Source organism: Belonocnema kinseyi, chromosome 10 (assembly GCF_010883055.1).
Source record: "Belonocnema kinseyi isolate 2016_QV_RU_SX_M_011 chromosome 10, B_treatae_v1, whole genome shotgun sequence".
NCBI classification, from domain to species: domain Eukaryota; kingdom Metazoa; phylum Arthropoda; class Insecta; order Hymenoptera; family Cynipidae; genus Belonocnema; species Belonocnema kinseyi.
The window spans coordinates 54,644,324-54,665,108 of NC_046666.1; the positions used below are offsets into that span (position 1 = coordinate 54,644,324).

General features: G+C 26.6%; 1 protein-coding gene across 5 annotated transcripts in view; it reads left to right on the forward strand.

Moving 5' to 3' along the window:
* The window catches only part of LOC117181692 (mannosyl-oligosaccharide 1,2-alpha-mannosidase IA-like), a 242,201-nt gene that overhangs the window by 220,513 nt on the left and 903 nt on the right, over nucleotides 1-20,785 (forward strand). For all 5 annotated transcript variants that reach the window (XM_033374620.1, XM_033374619.1, XM_033374622.1 and 2 more), the window contains exons 8-10: nucleotides 8,917-9,141; nucleotides 12,341-12,546; nucleotides 15,826-16,020. In XM_033374620.1, the coding sequence (XP_033230511.1) occupies nucleotides 8,917-9,141; nucleotides 12,341-12,546; nucleotides 15,826-16,020 (626 nt within the window). The remainder of the gene's footprint in view (nucleotides 1-8,916; nucleotides 9,142-12,340; nucleotides 12,547-15,825; nucleotides 16,021-20,785) is intronic.

Below are 20,785 nucleotides of genomic sequence, written 5' to 3' on the forward strand. Positions count from 1 at the left end.
CCGCTTATTATGCGCATGAATCTCATGTCAATTGCGTTAATTTTACTCTTATCTTTTTCTTGATAAGTCCATGTCTCGCTACCGTATAGTACAGTCGGTACATCTTGCAAATTAAAGAGTTTTAAATTGTAACTGCAAAATTCCATATTTTTGTATTGTAAATCTTTAGAATTAAGGAGTTAGTAATTTTAGAAATTAAAAATTAGAAATTATGCAAGTTTTAAGTTTTGCAATAAAAAATATGGAATTTGAATGCTTCACATTCAACATTTCTTTAATTTAGAAGATTTATGATTGAAAACTTATGTTTTAATCTTTAAAATCATTAAAATTTAAGTATTATTATTTTTAATCATTGAAAATTGAAGAGTTTTCAATGATTACTCTTCAAAGTTGTTTAAATTTGAATTGTAAATGTTCAGAATTAAAAAGTTTATAATTTTGGAAATTAAAAATTATGCAAGTTTTAATTTTTACAATTAAAAATTCATGAATTTAAATGCTTCACATTCGAAATATCTTTATCTTGGCAGATTTAGAATTGAAAAAATTATAAATCCTGATAAATGAATAATTTTGTATTGTAACCCTTTAAAATTATAAAAATTATGAATCTTAATTCTTTAAAATTAAAGAGTTTTTAATTTGAAGAATTTTTAATTAAAATGTTGCGATTCTGATTATTTAAATTCAAAATTTTTCAATTTCAAATATTTAGAGTCAAAAACTTGACTTTTGATTTAAAAAATCATCAAAATTGTAGGATTTTGATTTATAGATCTTCAAAATTAAAGAGCTTTAAATTTTCAAAAATTTACCTTTTTTAGTGTAACAATTAAAAATGCCTTAATTTTTATGATTTTTATTCGAAGTTTCTTCATTTTAGAATATCAAGAATTAAAAATTGGACTTTTCTTTAAGATTGTGAAAATTCATTGAGAATCACATTACTTAAAATTATATAAATTATAAATTGAAGAATCTTTATTTTAAAATCTTCAGTTTATAAATATAACATAATGATTGATATAGTTACAAAATAATCGATATAACCTGCATAAAATTAATTTATTAGAGAATTGATATAATTGATATTGTATTTGAACTCAATGATTAATGACTTATTGAGTACAAAATTTACGATTAAAATTGTATTCTTTTACGAAAAAAATTATATGAGGGGAAATTTCCTAGAGTAAATAAAGATTATATTTCCTCAAACAGTAATATTTATTCGTCATCTGCTGACAAAGTTTTTAATAAAGTTTTCAACTTTACGTGATATTGGTACTACAGTCAACATGAAATGGAATATATCTCTGCACCTTACCTGGCAAACTTCCAATTTCGCCAGCATTTTTCGCGCCTGAGCATTGGAATTTAATTTGAATTCTTCGCCTTGCACACATTTCGTTAAATTATTCTAGTAATACTTGAGACACAGCTTGCATTCGGAGATACATGCGTTAATTTCGAAAATAACTGCGTTTCTTTCCCATATTTTTCCAATCTTGTGTAAATAATTTACTTATTAATGATAATTTGAAAAAACTGATACTCGGAAATAAGAATTTCGATTAACTATTTATTTTTTAGGTTTATTTGTTTTAATGTTATACAAATATAATTTTACACAATTTCTTGAAAAAATTCAATTTTTTTTTGAAAATTGCAGATATGTCATATCAAAATTTCAACAAAAAAGTTCATTTTTAATCAAACAGTTCAAATTTTAAACAAAAAATCCCAAAAAGATAAATTTTCAACTAAACAAGTGTCTTTTTAAGAAAGTAGCGTAGCTTTTCACCCCTAAGTTGAATTTTCAACACAAAATAATGGGGAATGTAATAATTAATAATAAACCTAAAAAAAATATGATTTTGAATAAAATGTATTGAATTTATCCGGAAAAACGATTTTTCAAAAAAGTGGTTTAATCCGCAACCAAAGAAGATTTTAATTTTAAACCAGGTAGTTGCAATTTTAATTAATAAAAGATTAAGATTCTGCCAAATGAGATGAATTTTTAAACCAAAAAGACAAAGTTTCTACATAATTCTTGTGTTTTCAGTCCAAAAAGATTTGCCAGTCAAATCAAAATGTAGACAAATTATAACTTGAAGGTAAAAATTATATTATGTGCTTTAAGTTTGTAGAAATTTAATTTTTTTCAGTTCCTCGAGAAAATCCAAAAAGATTTGTGATAATTTTCAGATGTCATTAAAGTATCTGGAAAATTTTAAAGAATCCTTTTCTTTTAGAGTATTTGAAAAATATTAGAAAAAATTTGAGTGAGTTAAAATACATTCAGGAGTCTTTAGCGCTTGGAGAAATTGCAATCTATTTTATAATTTTTCGGAAATCATTCAACGTTTTAAAATAATTCTAATCTATTCAAAAACTTCTAAATATTTTTCAAATTGACTTAAATTATTCCTAAAATTTTCCAGATTTGTCTTTAATAATCATGAAAATCTTTTGTGAAGTTTAAAATTGTTTTAAAGCGTTTTCTTAAAATGAATCTTTTAATCTTGAAACCTTTCAAAATCTTTAACAACTTTATAATCTTATTACGAAAGCTTCTAAAAGTTAAGCTTTGTTTCAGTTTTTTTTATCTTTCAAAATTTTAATTTTTTTTTTTTAATTTCTTTAAAACTTTCGAACATATATTTTTTTTAATCTGAAAATATTTTTGAATTTTTCGAAATATTTTCAAATATTCTGTTAAAATAAATTTAGCAAAATAAAAAAAACATTAAAAATATTCTCAGAAATTTAAAGAAATTTTTCTATTTTCTTTAAAAAGCCCTCAAAATTCGAAAAAACTTTTAAATTGGTTGTTTCAAATCTTCGAAAATCTACATTCAATTTTAAATTTGTTGAATTACTTTAAGTTTAAAATTATTGTTGTATCTTTTAAAATTAGTCGGTTTTTTTTCTAAAATGTTCTGATCTTCAAAAAATCAAAAAATTTTGCTCTGCCATCTTTTACACTCTTATCCGAAATTTGAGAAAATCTTTAAATATTTTTGAATGTTTTTAAATATTTTCTTGAAATAATTTTTTTGAAATAAAAGAACATTTGACTATATAATTCAATTCTTTCCTAAGATTGATTTAAATCCTACCATATTAACAAAAATAACCTAAAAATCAAAGCTTAAATACTAATTAAGATATTCTAAGTTTTTGTTTAGAATGTTATTTTTCATCCTCTTTATAAGTGTAAATATGTCGACAAATTATAGTGTGATAGTAAAATGTTAAGAACATATTTATTTCCAAATATTAAAAAACATTTAAAATTAAAATTATCTCTTTTATTAATAACATTGCGAAAAATTCAAAAAAAAATGTTATGAAAAGGTTATGGATAAAAAATAAAAAATTTTCCTGACATTTTCAAACTGAATATTTTTAATTGTTGCATTTTTTCTATGCGGTAAATTAAGTTGTATTAAATAGTAAAAATGGTTAAATCATATCAATTGTAAATATGAAAGACCAAAACTTTTATGCAACTAATTTAAGCTTAATACATATTCATTAAAATAATATTCACTACACGTGTATTTTATGATCCTATTATTTTGCACTGTACTCCTGTATTTAATCTGTTTGAATACCTAATTTGCGTGAACTTTATTATATATGATGGACGTATTTTCCACTCTTGTCGGTGAGATTTTAAAAATAGACTGCATTAAATTTTCATAAATTAGCCAGAATTTTCTTTTACTCTTGTCACCTGATAACACGCCTAAACAAACCCCCTGAGTTTATATTATTTTTAATATTTTAATATTATCATACAATAACAAAATTAAAAACCGCATATGATTTATGTACTCAATACCTTGAATATGCATATATTAATTTTTTATATACATACGCAATTATCCCCTTTTATATTACTGAACATTTTTCCACTTATTTTTAAAAGACATAATAATTTTCTCATGTTTCACATTTTTTCATAATAAGTAACTTTTTAAAATTATTTATTATATTTTCTAATTGACTGCCCATATGCCAAATTCTTATGAAAAAATATTTACAAAGTAATATAAAATTCTTAGGACCTATTAATAGACCTCTAAGTTATATCATCTCTAGAATTTTTATTTTGAATTTTTCTTTTGCTAAAAAAGGTACAACTTGGACTAGTGTACGTCTTTGCATTTTAATTTTTTTTCTCATAAAGACAATCACCTTAACATAGTTGAAATAGTCAACATTTAAAATTACTTTGCAAAAATTACTTCAGCTTAATCTATTATGAGTGTGCTATCGAGTAAATTAATTCTGAGCTCATTAAGAATTTGTTCCGATTCACCAATATATCGATTTTAAAAACGGGGGAAAATGTTAATATTTGTAATGGATATTATAATTTAATCCTCAATTGTGCTAGTTTTTTACTCCTTATAGAAACTGTTCCATTTGCTACATAACAGTTACATCATCATGAGCAAACGCACTATTCTACAAGTCCGTAAAAATTTTTATCAGACACGTTATTTTTGGAATGAGAAGATATTTTATCACATAATCGTATCGATAAAATATAAAATTTTACGTAAAAAGTTATTGACTACCTCAAGTGTTATTTATAGAATCTTAAAAGCGATATCATAAGGTCGTTTAAAATCTGACCAATACCAATCGTCAAGAAATATCGCAGCATGGAATTGTATTGAGCATAATTCATGTTTTTATTGCTTTGCATAATGATTCTCATTTGCGAGTAGGCGAGGATGCATCACCGCTTCATTATTATTAAGCAGCGTGAAAATTGCACTCGCGTGCATAACATAAAAAAAAAATCCGTAGCCCTTCCCATACTTCAACCCGCGTCCACCCCTCTTCTTCAACTTCTTCCTCCTCTTCTCGCTTCCCCCCCCCCTACTCGCCTTCATTTATAATCATTTTCCCTACTTCCCCTCACTTACACTCACTTTTCCTTCCATTCTTACTTTACTTTTCCTACTTCCTACCCATAAGTTTCTTCACCTCACTTCCCGTACTTCCCCATCATATCCTCTTATTTTCCACTCCCTTTCTTCATATTTCCTTACTTCCTCTAATATCCTTTATCTCACTTCTCCGTATTTTCCTTCCATTATCTTTATCCAACTTTTTCCTCCTTCTACTTTTCTCTCTTCTCGATTACTCTCCCACTTTTACACTTATTTCTAGTAATTTCTTCTACTTCCTCTCACTTAAACTCACTTTCTCTACTTTTCCTACTTCTCACTACCTCAGCCCTCATTTCCTCTCACTTTCCTAATCCCCATCCCCTCACCCACAACCCCACCCTTTCTCTGATTCCTTCCCTCGCTTCATCTCACTTCTACTACTCCCCCTCCTCTCATTTCTGCTCACTTTTCCGTCATTTTTCCAGCTTCCTCTCCCATAATGTCCTCTACTAACCCTTCATTTTATTTCTCCTCCTCTGACTTTCCTCGCTTCCTACCATAGTTTTCTCTCATTTTCTATTCCGTTACTTCCTTATATTCCCCAAAACTCATTTCTCCTCACATCTTGTTACTTCCCCTCCTTGGAAAAAGTACGACAGACGAACGGATACTCAATCTTAAGGATCAGTGTTTCTGCAGGCGGCTAAGCAACGTTCACAAAAAATTAGTCTGAGTAGGCGTCGTACGCCTACTAAAAAAGGTTTTATAAGGTATTAAGACGTTAATTAGGTCGTTTAAACCTTGTACTACCGTGTTTTCACTTCCTTACTCTCCTACACCCTGCACATTCCACTACTTTCTTTCGCGTCGCTTCACTTCACCCATCGCCCCGCATTTCCATACTTCTTCCTTCTATACTTTTTCCTTTCCTAGCTTCCTCAATTAACTCTTCTCTTCTTTTACTTCCTTTACCTCTTTTCTGCTCACTTCCTCTGCTGACCGCCTTCTCATTTTCTTTTACTTCCCCTTCTTTTCCACTTCTGATTTTCTATGTCTTGCCTTACTTTCCCACCGCCGATTTTCTATCACTTCGTCTAATTTTCTTCCCTTGATTTACCCTTACTTCCTGTAATTCCCCTGCCCTGATTGTAAATATATTTTTCCTTACTTCCAATCCTTGGAAAATGCACCCATATAAAAAAATAATAGACGTTTCCCAAATAAAAAAAAGGTTTTATAATATTTTATTTATTTATAATAATGTGGTTTGTTTTCATACTTATAGTAATTTATATTTTCTCAGATTTTTGAGAAAAACCTCTTTAATCCCTAAAAATATTTTTAGCTGACTTTAATTTTTCTGAAATTTTCGAAAAATCGTTTAAAATGTAAACAAATGACCTAAAAATCTTCAAAATTTTCCTTACAATTTTAAGAAGATTTTTTTATTTACTTATTTATTTATTTACCTGCTAATATTTGAAAATTATTCAAATTTTTCTTGATTTATTTCCTTTCAAAAATTCTTTCGAAATATTTTGAAATCTTTTTCAATTTTCACCTAAAGTTTATTTCTCAAAATAAAAGATTTCCTTTAAGTCTTAAAAAATTCTTTTGTTATTCCTTTCACAATTTTTAAAACTTCTAATATTTGAAAATTATTTAAATTTTTCGTGATTTATTTCTTCAATTCTGCAAAATAAAATAAAAGTGGGTTGAAATTTTTCAGATTCTTCTTTGTAAATTTGAGAGATCTTTCGAAATATTTAAAACTCTTTTTAAATATTATCTTTAAATGAATTGTTCCTAGGAACTTTAAGAATTTTTTTTCATTTTCTTGAAACTTTACAAAATCTTATATGGTTTGTTCGTCGTTTCAAAACTTCAAAGTATCTCTTACACTTACTCAAATTTATTCTAAAATTATGTATTACGGCAAAATTTTGCTTTAAAATCGTTTACACTCTTTTTGACAATTTTAGGAAATAATTCAAAATATTTTGTAATCCTTTTTAGCTTTATCTTAGAATTCATAAAAGAAAAAATCGTTTGAAATTTTCCTATGAATTTTAACAATATTTTTTTAATTATCTAAACGCTTTGCAGAATTGAATCTACCTACAATTTTTTTGAATCCTCAAGAATTAAGAAAATGATATCAAAGTGTTCCATATTCTTTTGTCACACATTTTGAAATCTTCAAAACTTAAAACTATTGATTTCAAATCGTAGATTTTAAATTATTTATGTCTTACGGTCCAATCGTAAATCGAAAAAATAAATGTGAGTCAAAAAAACATGTTCTTCGAAACTCAGATATTTTATTTTAGATATATATATATGAGTTTTTTTTTACTCATATTTATTTTTTCGATTTACGATTGGAACGTAAGACATAAATAATTTAAAATCTACGATTTGAAATCAATAAATATCAACGGTCGTAGAAAGGATTGATTTGTTTAATCAAATAATTTTACACTTAAAACTATTATTTTAAAATAGAAACTAAAGCACTTACAATTTTTCCAAAAATCTTGAAAAAATATGACGTCGACTCTTTCGTAATTATTAGAAAGCTTATAATTTTTTTCGAATTCTTCATAATAAGTTTTTTCCCATAATTTAATTTTTCTTTTCTATTTTAAAACGTAAAAAAATTTACAAATTATAGTGTAGTAGCGAAATGTCAAAACACAATGATTTCCCATTATTAAACAATCATCTGCAATTAAATGTTTTTCTTTTATCAATAATATTTAAAAACATTTAGAAATAAATTTTATGATGAATTAAAACTATTTATTTAGATATTTTGATATATTTGAAATGAGCAATTTCAGAAATGTGCGAGTATTTTGGATTATTTCTTTATCTATTTGGAAAATGTAATAATCTGAATATATTGGTTCAGAATCAAACAAACACTGTTTGTTAATTAAGTAATTTTTTTAATATTTAATTTAATTTTTGGCAACGAATAGGATCCTTCTCAAAATATGTATTGAATAAAAGCATTAACATTAACAAAATTTATAATTATTTACGATTTTCTCAAAGCAAAAATGCAAGAGCAGAAAGATGAGAAGAGGAACATATACTTGTACCCGCATACGTGTAGTTACAACGTTCTTATTTATTCGGTAGCAGAATAAATTAGCAGTAACAGTTCGCCTGTTTAATCGCACTGAAATTTATCGTTGAGTCAGGTCACGGCAGATGAGGTCATTTTTTTTCTCTGTCTCCAGCAATAGCCCCATAATTTGCTCATTCTGGATGTCTTTAAGACATATATTAAGCAATCCTGAACCTCTTCGAATATATAACTTTTTTTTATTTTTATCTGTCACATTTTGTATTCAGAACATTTTTTCTGAATTTATGTTTCGAGTCTATTTCAAATAAGTTATAAAGTTTTGCCGAAAAGTTGACATTTTTTATTCCAACTGGGTTTCAGCAATTCCATTCAATAATATAGTTATTTCAAGGGATCTGGTTTATCATCAGAAAATAACAGAACTCCTTAACGTTTTTTCAGACTAGATGGAACTATAAATTTAAAAAATTTTAATTATATTTTTTCTGAAAAAAGATCTTCAATTTCAAGCGGACCGAAGGAGAATTTTTTTTAAATTCATAGATCCATCTAGTCTGAAAAGACGTTAAGAATTTCTGTTATTCTCTGACGATAAAACAGATTCCTCGAAAAATTTGTCTTGTAACACTTGGCAAAATAATTCGTGTAGTTCTGAAAAAGGATTCTTCTTTCTATCTCTCTAGTAGCTTAAGGGAAAAGCAACCGACTGGCAATCGGAAGCTCTATGGTTCGATTCCCAGTAGAGCGAAGAAAGTAGATCTTTTTTCAGAGAATATTTTAGTCAAAAAAAAAGAAGACAGTTTTTTTTAAATCGGATGGGTCTATTCAAATAGGCGGTGTCCCGTTTAGGCTTTTTCTCGTTAAATTTCATGTGTTGCAATTAAAAATTGTATTTTTCAGATCACATGTCGTTGGGAGGCTTGGGCGACAGTTTTTATGAATATCTTCTGAAGGCTTGGATTCAGTCTGGAAAAGAAGACATGGAAGCTAGGGAAATGTATGATGATGCGATGAGTGCTGTTGTTCAGCATATGATCGTTAAATCTCCAGGAGGACTGCTTTATCTATCTGATCTGAAATACGAAAGATTAGAGCACAAGATGGGTCATTTGGCCTGCTTTGCTGGTAAGTTAAAAAACCGCAAAATTCTAGAAAATTTATTTTATACTATTTTTATGTCTTTGAAGAAAATATATTTTTTAAATTAGCAATTAAATGAGATTGCTATATGATTTTTGCAAGAACCACAAATATATTTCCAGGCTGATCTTTCAATATGAAACAAAAGTGGAAGCAGGTCAGAGAAAACCTGGAAATTAGCGAAAAGTCAGCGAATTTAATTGCTCAGGGAAATTTAGCGAAGAATCAGGGATTTCGAAAAAAAAATTCCAAAGTTCTGGGAGATTCTATGAGAGGCAGTTTAAATAACTTTTAAGGATAATACATTTCAAATATCAAATTTTTAATTTGAGATTGTTTTATTGTTCTTTATATATCATTGAGCCAAAATCTAACATTTGGTGGCCAGGGAAAAAATTAAGGAATTTGGAAAATAAACTTTTGCCTTGTATTTCAATTTCTGATTCTTTATTCTACAGGTGCTTCCTGCTGGCGGTTATATTTTAAGTAACAAATATTATTATTTGGTTTAAAATTCAGCCATTTTGTTAAAAAGTCATCGTTCTTTTTTTATTGAAATTTCAACTATTTCTATAGGAAATTAATTTTTATATGTAAATTTATATTTTAATGTTAAAAATTCAACTGAAATCTTTGCTGGTTGAAAATACAACGAAATTCGTATTTTTGTTTTAAAAATCATCGGTTTTAGTCGAAATTTCATAATTTTTTGAAAAAAATGCTTCTTTGGTTAAGGGTTCAATAAATCATTGCTGTGGTTGAAAATTCATTTTTGGTTGAAAATTCTTTGTTTTTGTTAAAAATGAGCTTTTTTAATTGACAATCTAACTTTTACAGTTGAAGATTTATCATTTTAGTTAAAAATTCATCTCTTTGGTTGAATGTTTAACTATTTTGTTGAAAATTTGTCTGTTTTTTTGAAAATTATTTTCTTTTGTAATTTTTTTATTACAAAATTTAACTTTTCCATTTTGAATGGAAAACTGATCCTTTATAGTCATCTTTTTGGTTGAAAATTCATTTCTTTTGTTGCAAATGTAATTATTTTGTGGCTAATTATTTTCCTTTTATTGAAAATTAATTTTTTTAACTGACAATCTTACTATTCCGTTTCTTCTTGAAAATGTATCTTTTTTTGAAAACTTTTGTTAAATAAGTAATCTTTTCAGCTCAAAAAATTCATTTTTTGGTAAAAATTTCGTCTTTTTTGTTTAAAATATTAAATATTATATCTTTTGTTTAGAACCCATCTTTTATTCTAAAATGCAGGTAATTAAATTTTTTAACCTGAAAGTGTAACTTAACTTTTTGTTGAAAACAGAGTTGAAAATTCACCTTTTTTCGTAGAATAATCTTTATGATTTAAATGTTTTCTTTTTTGGTTGAAAATACAACTGTTTGAATGAAAATTGTATGTCCTTGGTTGAGAATTAACCTTTTTTTAAAATTTGTCTTTTCGGTGAAAAATTAAACTACTTGGTTAAAAAATGTTCCTTTTGCTTGAGGATTCATTTTTTGTATGTCGAAAATTAATCTTTCTAATAAAAACTTAACTTTTCGGGTTGAAAATTCAACTGTTTATGGTTAAACTTGAAATTTATTATACCATTAAGCCAAAACCCCTTCGCAGTTGAAAATTATTTTTTTTTGGTTAAAAATTAAACTACACGGTTAAAGGATGAATCGTTTTGTTTAAAAAATCATTTCTCTGGTTGAAAATTCATCTTTTTGGTTAAGAATTATTTTTTGTCGTTGACAAACAAAATTTTTCCACTAAAAATATAATTATTCCAAATGAAGATTTATCATTTTAGTTAAAAATTAATCTGTTTGGTTGAAGGTTGAACTGTTTTGTTGAAAGTTAATCGTTTCTAATTGAAAATTCAACTTAATGGATAAAAGTGGGTTAAAAATGTAACTTTTTTATTGTTGGAAAATGTTTATTTGTTGGAAATTAATTTTCTTTTGCATTGGAAAATTTATCACTTTAGTTGAAAATTCGTTTCTTTGGTTGACGATTTGACTATTTTCTAGAAAATTATTTTCTTTTGTAAATTTGTTTACTGAAAATTTAACTTCCATTTTTGGCGGCAAATTGATTTTTTTAGTCATCTTTTTTGAATAAAAATTAACTTTTTTGTTGAAAATTTAAGTTTTTGCGTTGAATATTCAATTGATCATTCGTCTTTTGTCTTGAAATTTCCAAAATTTAGATTCACTATTTTCTTTCTTGACTATTAAATCTTTATTGGAGGAAACTTTCTCTTTTTGGTTAGAAAATTAAATTTCTAGGTTGAAACTTTAACTACTTTGTTAAATATTAATTTTTTAAGTAGAAGATTTATCTCTTTAGTTGTAAATTCATTTATCTTATTTAGTTGAATATCCGTATATTTAGTTTAAAAATTCAGGTAAGTAAATTTTTTAAACTGAAAGTGTAACTTCAAGTTTTTGTTGAAAATTGAGTTCAAAATTCATCTTTTTTGGTTTAAAATACAACTGTTTGGATAAAAATTAACGTTTTTGTTGAAAATTTAAGTTTTTGCTTTTAATATTCAACTAAAAATTCGTCTTTTGTATTAAAATTAAAAATTGAGATTCAATATTTTCTTTCTTGACTATTAAATCTTTATTGGATGAAATTTTCTCTTTTTGGTTAGAAAATTAAATTTCTAGTTGGAAACTTTCACTAATTTGTTAAACATCTTTTTTTTAGCTTAAGATTCATCTCTTTAGTTACATATTCATTTCTTTTGCTGAGAATTTAAATTTTTTCCTTAAACTTGTCTTTTTGGTGGAAAATTAAACTGCTTGGTTGAAAAATCATCTTTTTAGTTGAGAAATTCATCTTTTAATGTTGAAAATTAATCTTCTTGATGAAAATTTATGTTTTTGGGCCAAAAATTCAGCAGTTTATGATTAAGATTTGAGATTTTTTGTTTGACATTTCATAATTAAAGTTAAAAACTTTCATAATTTGGTAAAAATATAACTATTTTGTTGAAAAAAAGCATTTGTTGAAAAGCATCTGGGTTGAAGTTTAATCTTTTTTTTATAATACTACCATTTGGTTGAAAACTATCTTTAACGGTAGAGTCAGTCATCCTTTTTTGTTTGAAGTGAAAAAATTTGAAATTTAACCATTTTAAAATGTTTTTTTAAAAATTCAATTCGAAATTTCCAGGCGGAATGTTTGCATTGGGTGCAAAAAGTCAAGAAAACGATGTAAGCAATCACTATATGGATATCGCAGCAGGTTTAACAAATACGTGTCACGAATCCTACGATCGTAGTGTGACGAAACTGGGACCAGAAGCTTTCCATTTTATTGAAGGAAACGAAGCGAGAAGTTTGAAGAACGGCGAGAAGTATTATATCCTGCGACCTGAGGCAAGTCTTCTCTATTTTTATTAAAAATTTTATTAAATGATCATTACCCTTTGAATAAAACCTGTTGCACCTCAAAACGTCTGACCAAGCGAGGAGTAAATTATCAAACCTCCTCCTTTATATGAAAAACTCTCCTTTATCATTTTTTCGTATCTTTTACATTTTATTACCACCTCATTATTGCAGTTTTTTTCCTCTTATACAATTGAAATAAAGAGTTCTGCTTTGCATTTAATTAATAGAGACATTTGTTTTATGCAGTTCAATAAAAGATTCGTTTGTGATAGAAACAATTTTCCAGTTTCTTTTCCTTCAAATAAAGTTTTTTACATTCTCATAATTATTTATAAATGAGAAAGAATTAGATATGTCTTAAATTTGACACCACAGTTTTCCAGCGGATATCCACGTTTTGAGAACGCCTGAATCCAAAAAGCTGTCGGTCCGTCCGTCCGTAAACACGATACCTCTCGAGAAAGTTAACCGATCGAATCGAGCTTTCGCACACTTTTTATAGGTCCTAAAATAAAGGACAATTTCGTTAATCAGTTGTTTTCAATTAAAATTCAGAAAGTTGGAGCATTTTCAAAATTTTCGGGACCATTTTTTCAGATTTAAAAATTTTATGGATGGCTATTCGTAGTACTCAGAAAGCCAAATGATTCATCCGAATCACTTTTTTCGATTAAAAAATATTATTAATATACCATTTATAACCTTTAAAAATATCAATCGAAAATATAAATTTGTAGCCAAACAACGCACGACATAAAAAAAAGTCAGGAGAAGAAAAACTTTGATTTTTGAAAGCCCTATAATATCATAACAATTTTTTGGATTTTCCTGAAAAATCGAACATTCAAGTTTTTTATCGTACAAAATATAATAAAAAATTCCATTTTGTAGTAAAACTATGCAAGATACGAAAAAATATGAAATAATACGAATTTGTGGTACCAAAGAAGATTGAGAAATCTGTTAATAATCTCTTCTTGATAGGGCGCGTAGTTTTGTTTTTATTCGTGAAAAATAGCATTGAAAATAAGAAAAATTCAATTTTTGGAAAAACGACACAAATTAAGAAACAAAATTATTCAACAAAAATTGTGCACTTAAACACATCCACAAATTAGACGCGTACTTTTGGGTTTAATTATAAAAATGAGATTAAAAATTAATTTGATAGAAAGAAGTTTTTTACCCAAAGGAGAGATACAAAATTTTTATAATTTATTACATTCTCATGATTTCTGATGAAAGAAGTATCAGAATTGTCAGAAATTTGACAGCGCGACATTCAAATTTGAACCAAACGACGCAAAAAACAAAAAAAAATATTATGAGAAATTATAGCTTTTGAAAAACCCTATCAAATTTATTTGAAAAATTTTTCAATAGAACTCGTCTGTTTTTATTTATCGAAAGTAATATGCAGAAAATCGAAAATTTAATTTTTGAATCCACAAACGACCGAAAATATGGTGGAATGTTTTTGGAGGATTTTCAGCGTCTGAAAATTCCCACAACATTTCTCCACACCATTTCTTGACAGAATTCCTTGTTTTTGATTTATCGAAATTGATATGAACAAATAAAAAAATCCAATATACCGCTACAAGACGCGAGATACGTGAAACATATAATAGAAGACTTGTGGATATTTTGTTTTATCTCTAAAAAATAATATGAAAACAAAAATCATATTTTTTAGCATAACCACGCGAGATTGGTGGAGAGAGCAGAATGATTTCATTTTTAGGGTTTCGTAGCTCCGGACAGAAACACTTATAGTTCGTCATCATTTTTCCCAAGGAGGGGAAGTAGGAGAAGTGAGGTTAAATAAGGGGTGATGAATTAGTGGTAAATATAAGTGGAAAAGTGACGGAAAATAATGTTAAAGGAGGGGAAGTGGGTGAAGTGAAGGAAACTGAGGGGAGATAAAGTTTTGGTTATTAGGCTTGGGGCAGTGAGGGTAAATGAGGGTTTGGGAGGTAGCACAAATAAGGGGACCAAAAGTGATAGGAAATCAGGGGTGTTGAGTAGCAGGAAATGAAAGGAGTAGAAGTAGAAGTTATAAGAGGGGAAGTGTGAGAAAATGACGAGAGTGGAAGTAGGCGAAGTAATGGGAAATGAGAGTTGGACAAGTACGGAAATTGAGAGTAGGGCTAGTAGGATAATGCGGGTGAGAAAGGGAGGTGAATTTGTACCTGAGGAAGGAAAGTGGTGGAAGAAGAGTGTTCGATGGGGAAGTGCGGAGAGGTCGAAGTATTGGAGAAGAAATTGTGAAGGAGAAGGTTTGAATGACTTATTTAACGTCGTAGGAGAACTGAGGAGAAATTGCGGAAAGAGAAGTAGCTAAAGTGATGGGTAACGAGGACGGAGAAGTAATAAGAAAATAGTGGAAATAGTGGAAGCAGAGGAAATGAGAGAAATGAGAGTTCGCAAAGTACGGAAATTAAGAGAAGGGCTAGTAGGGTATTACGGGTGAGTGTGGGAAAGGAAGTGTTGTCTGTGGAACGCAAATAAGGGAAGAAGAATAGAAGTGAGGAGAAATAAGGGAGGGGAAATAGTTAAAGTGAGGGGTAAAAAGGGTGGAGAAGTAATGGAAAATTAGGATAGTGGGAGTAGAGGAAGTGACTGGAAATGAGAGTTGGCAAAATACGGGAATTGAGAGAATAGCTAGTAGGTTATTGCGAATGATAAGGAAACAGGAAGTGATGTATGTGGAAGGGAATTGAGGGAAGGAGAGTATTTGCTGGTGAAGTGAGAAGAGGGGAGATTAGTGAAGAAAGAAGTTCAGGAAGGGAGAGGATGTGACGGTTGAAGTGAGGAAAGGGAGTTGAGTAGAGGAAAGGTATGAGAGGAAGAGGAGGTTTAAATAGCATAATAAACGTCATAGAGGAAGTGAGAAGACATTATGGGAAGGGACGTAGTTTAAGTGAGGGGTAATAAAGGCGGAGAAGTAATGGGAAATGTGGGTAGTGGAAGTGGAGGAAACGAGGGGAATTGAGAGTTGGGAAAAGACGGGAAGTGAGAGGGTGAAGTAGTAGAGAAAGAATTTGTCAAAGGAAACAAAAGCAGTAGTAAGGGAAGTAAGTAGTAAGTAGTAAGTAGTAGTAAGGGAAGGAGGAGAATGGGCGGTAAAGTATGAGTGGAATACGAGGAGGAGAATGAGGAGGCGGAGGTTTAACCAACTGGATTAACGACTGAATAAGCTACGAAACTCTTTTTTGTAGGCGCGCACCCTACTTTACCTAATTTTTCTTTTTCAACTTTCAGACTTTCGAGTCGTACTTCATTATGTGGCGATTGACGAAGGACCCCAAGTACAGAGAATGGGGTTGGGATGCAGTTCAGGCGCTGGAAAAACATTGTAGAGTTCCTGGAGGTTTTACAGGACTTCTCAACGTCTATTTGGCAGATTCGCCAAAGGACGACGTCCAGCAAAGTTACTTCTTCGCTGAAACGCTCAAGGTAGGAAAAGTGTTGAAAGAGGTGTTATAAAGTTAATTTTATGAGGAGAAATCATCGGAGATCTGTGTGAAGTTTTTAAATATGATAGCAATCTACACTTTTGGATTCATAAATACCCGTGCTCGATAAAAATGTTCAAAATTGATTTATTGCAGAATTGTAGAATTTTTTCATTTCTATTTTTGTATCACATTTCTGGAGGTAAAAAAAGTCCTCTCGATTTTTTCTAGGATTTAAATCTATCATTTTATAAGATATAATTTCTATTTAATGCACCCTGGTTTTCGGGAAAAATTTCTAACGCCTAAGTAAATAATAAAAGAATTTTTTCCGGCACTTTAAAAACTTTTTAGTGGAAAAAATGTATCAGGAAAAGAATCTTCAAGATCCAGAAAACAAAATTAAAATGCAGCGAAGTGTATAAATTTTAATTTTGCTATTTCTTTTTAAAAAAATACTGGTGTATTTCTATACTATTTTGTTGCAAAGTCATCTTTCATGGTTGGAAATTTATATCTTGTTAAGAAGTTATCTTTTTGATTGAAAATTCAACTATTTGTTGAAAATTTGGTTACAAATTTGTCTTTTTCGCTAAAATTTTTATCTTCTTGGTTGTAAATGAATGTGTTTTTTTGTTGTTAAAAATTCATCGATTATATTGAAATTTTATCTCGTTTGGTAAAAATTTAATTTTATGAGGGAAATAATGCTACTGCTAGGTTGAAAATTAATCATATGTTTTGGTTGAGGATTCGAATATTTTTTTAAAAGTTAATTTTTTCTTTCAAAGATTCATCAATTTATTTGGAAAATAATGTTTTTTTGAAAATTCGTCTTTTTCGTAAAAAATCTATCTTGTAAGTCGAAAATTTATCTTTTAGATTAATAATTCAAATATTTGGTTAAAAATACAATCTTTAAAATCTATCGAAAATCTTTTTGAGTTCTTTAAAAATCTTTGCGAAATATTTGAATCATTTTTGAAATATTCGGTAATATTTGTGAAATTAATGAAATCTTTGTGAAATCTTTGAGAAATTGCTTAAGACTCGGTAAAGTATTTTTAATTTATTGTAAATTTTTAAATCTTTTTTTAATCTTCGAAATCTATCTACAATCCTTGCGAAATAAATCTTTGGGAAATCATTGAAATATTTGTAAAAATCTTTGTGAAATCTTTGCGAAATCTTTGTAAATAGTCAGTTGAATTTCTATCCTTTTCAATTATGATATAATCTAGTTTAGAATGTGTAATTCAAAAATCTTTCACTTGCAAATTTTCTATTTTGGATTTTAATTTATAAGCGTACATTTTTCATTTAAAGAATTTAAAAATACAGTTTTAAGGACTTCAAAAATTTAAACTTATTAGTGCCGTTTGGAATTCACAATTTTGGATAAAAACCTGTTTAGTTGATCAAAGGTGAATATAAATTGTATGGATTTTTGAAATTGAACTATAAATGAAGGATTAAGGATTAATTGATTCAGATGATTTGAAATCAGTTTAAATTTTAAAAATTTTCAGGTTTTAAGTTATAAAATTAAATTGTTTCAATTGGAATTGTGAAATGTTTAGTTCAGTTTAAAAAATGTAAACGCAAGATTGAAACTTCATAAACTATTTTTAATTTTAAAACAATATATTCATAATTAAAGGCTTTTATCAAATTTAAAATATTTTTTCAGCCTAAAATTTGAAATTTTTCGTTTAAAAAAAACAGTTGCTGAGTATTTAGAGACATTCGATTGTTCATGTAAAATCGATAATTATAAATCAAATATTTCAAACAAAACAGAAAACTAAATATTTAACTTTTCAATTTTAATTGTTTTAAATGTAAAAAATTATTTGAAAAGCAAAATTGTTGAATTTTGATGTATAATATAAATATTGCACATCTATAATTCCTAGAAAAAATTCGGCTAAGTGAAAGAGATATTTAGAAGGTCTGCAAAAAATTTTAATTAATTGAAAATGTTTAATTATTTAAAATCCGGCTATTCGTACCTAAATTTTTGTGCAAATTGCCCACGGCCTGATTCAAAACAAAATATCGATTTTTACAAATTTCGAAAAAAAATTAAGAAGCTTTTTTGGAATTATAAAAGGCGTCAAAAGAATAAAAAACAGTTTCTTAAGATTCCTAGGAAAATTGAAAATGACTTTTTATTTTGAAGAGAATATTGAAAAATCTTAATAAAGATTTCCAAAATTGTCAAAAATATTTTATTTGTATAGATATTTATATACTATTATTTAATGAAAGTAATTCTTTGATTCTTTTTTATCTTCTAAACTGATTAATTAGTTATTAGTTGATAACTAAATCCAAATAACAGAAAGAAAAGAGCAAATTAAGAAAAAAGTTTCTATAAAATAAAAATTATTTATTTAATGCTTTTTATGTTATTAACTGATTAATTATTATTAGCTGATTAATTTTGTTTACAATATTTATTTACATATAGATTGCCGTTAAAAATTGTTTAACTAAGAAAATAAATTTATTACTTACTTTAGCGTTATATTATTTAATATGGGATATGATTTTTATAACAAAAGTTTATCAATATTTTAAATACCCTTATTCCAATTTTATAATTTAAAAAATATTTTTAATGTTTTGAATTAATTATCTAAATTCAATCTTTAAATTAATATGTCAATATCTTTTAAGTTTTGATTTAATTATTTTTTAAAAATTATGAAAACTTCCAATTTTCAGCAAAATATAGAGTGAAAATGATTTTGATGTTTCAGTGAAAATAATTTATTAATGCTTTTTTATATTATTTTATTTAATTTTTTATGCATTTAAATAAATTATTTCATTAAATATTGACTATTATTTCTAGCAGAAAAGTTATTTTTTATTTAAAATATCTCTATTGAAATAATTTTTTCTAATGTTTGTGATGTTGGAAAATAAGTATCTGAATTTATTTTTCAAAATTATATGTATATACATTTCAATGAAAAGAATTATTAACTGATTTTTATGATCTTTTCTCATTAATTAATTAGTAATCGATTCTGCTAAAATTTATATTTTATAGAATTATTGAAAATCTTATAGTTAATTAAATTTAAACAAAGACAAGTTCAGATTTTAAAAAATGCGTAAAGTGAAAATTATTTAAATTTTCAATTAAAATAATGGTTTGATGTTTTTTTTTGTTTTGAAATGATTAAATATTTATTAAGTAATTCTGTTAAAACTTACATTTTCTCGAATAATTTTAAAATAAAGAAAATTATTCCGAAGTTAAAGTTCAAATTAATAAAATATATCAAATTAAAAATATAATATAAAAACTAAAAACTATTAAATTAATTTTTAGCGGATTAATTTTCACCACAATATTGATTTACATAATAATTCAATTTAAGATGTTTTAAATTAAGCAACATAAATTGATTATTTACTTTCTGATTATGTAATTCAATATTAGCTATTACTTTTACAATAAAAGTTTGTTTTATCTTTAGAATATCTCTATTAAAATCATATAATTTTCCTGATGCTTGTGAGGTGAAAGGAGTATCTAAATTCAATTTTTAAAATGATAAGTAAATAATTTCAATTTTTTGAAATTAGTTTTAAAGCTTATTAATAAATCATATTTTAAGAAATGGAATTTCAAATTTGAAAATTAGAGTAAAAAGCTTCTCATATTGCGAAATAATTAATTAATTATTAGCTGAATAATGTTTTCAAAATATTAAATTAAATAAAGATTAAAAATTAGTTGAAATTGATTATTTATTCGAATGTTATATAATTAAATACTGGATATAATTTTCATAATAAAATTTTATTTATATTGATACAGCCCTATTTCAATTACATCATTTTTCGAATGATTCTTATGGTGTGACATGGTTATCTGCATTCAATGTTTGAATTTATACGTTAATGCGTTTTAATTTTTGTTCTGAAATTCGTATAAAAGTTTACTAATAAATCAAATTCTTACAAATAAAAATGAAAATGAAAAAAGCAAAAGTAGAATAAAATTGATTTCAATGTCTAAATGAAAGTGATAGTTTATTGCTTTTTGCTTTATGAATACATTAATTAATTAATTATTAGCCGATTTTTTCACAATATTAAATCACAAAAAGATTGAATTGTAATTTTTTTGAATTGAGTAACATAAATTTATTATTTACTTCAAGTTTATGTAATTGCATATTGGCCATAAATAATATAATAAAAGTTTGTGAATGTTTAAAATATCTCCATTCCAATTACATTATTTTTGTAAAGTTTTCGCGATCTGAAATGAGCATCTGAATTCTGATTTCGAAATTATGTGCGATATATTTTAATTTTTCTAGGAATAGTTTAAATATTTATAAATAACTTAAATTTTCTGAAAAATTTAGAATAAAATTATTAGGATGATTCACCGAAAATAATACTCTAATGCTTTTTATGTTATAAATTGTTTAATTACTTATTAGCTGATTATTTTTTTTACAATATTAAATAGCATAAAAAATAAATTTTTCTCTATTTAGCAACAAAAAATAATTTTGTGTTTTAAGGTGCTGTGATTGAATATTTGATATAATTTGTATAATAAAACTTTATTTATTTTTTACCCATCCGTATTACAATTATATGATTGTTCAAATCCTCATTATGTTGTGGAATCAGTATCTAAATTCAAAATGATATGTATATGTGTGTTTTTTGTTGTCAGATTAGTGTAAAAGATTATTAATAATCAAAATTTTCAGAAATCAAATTTCAAA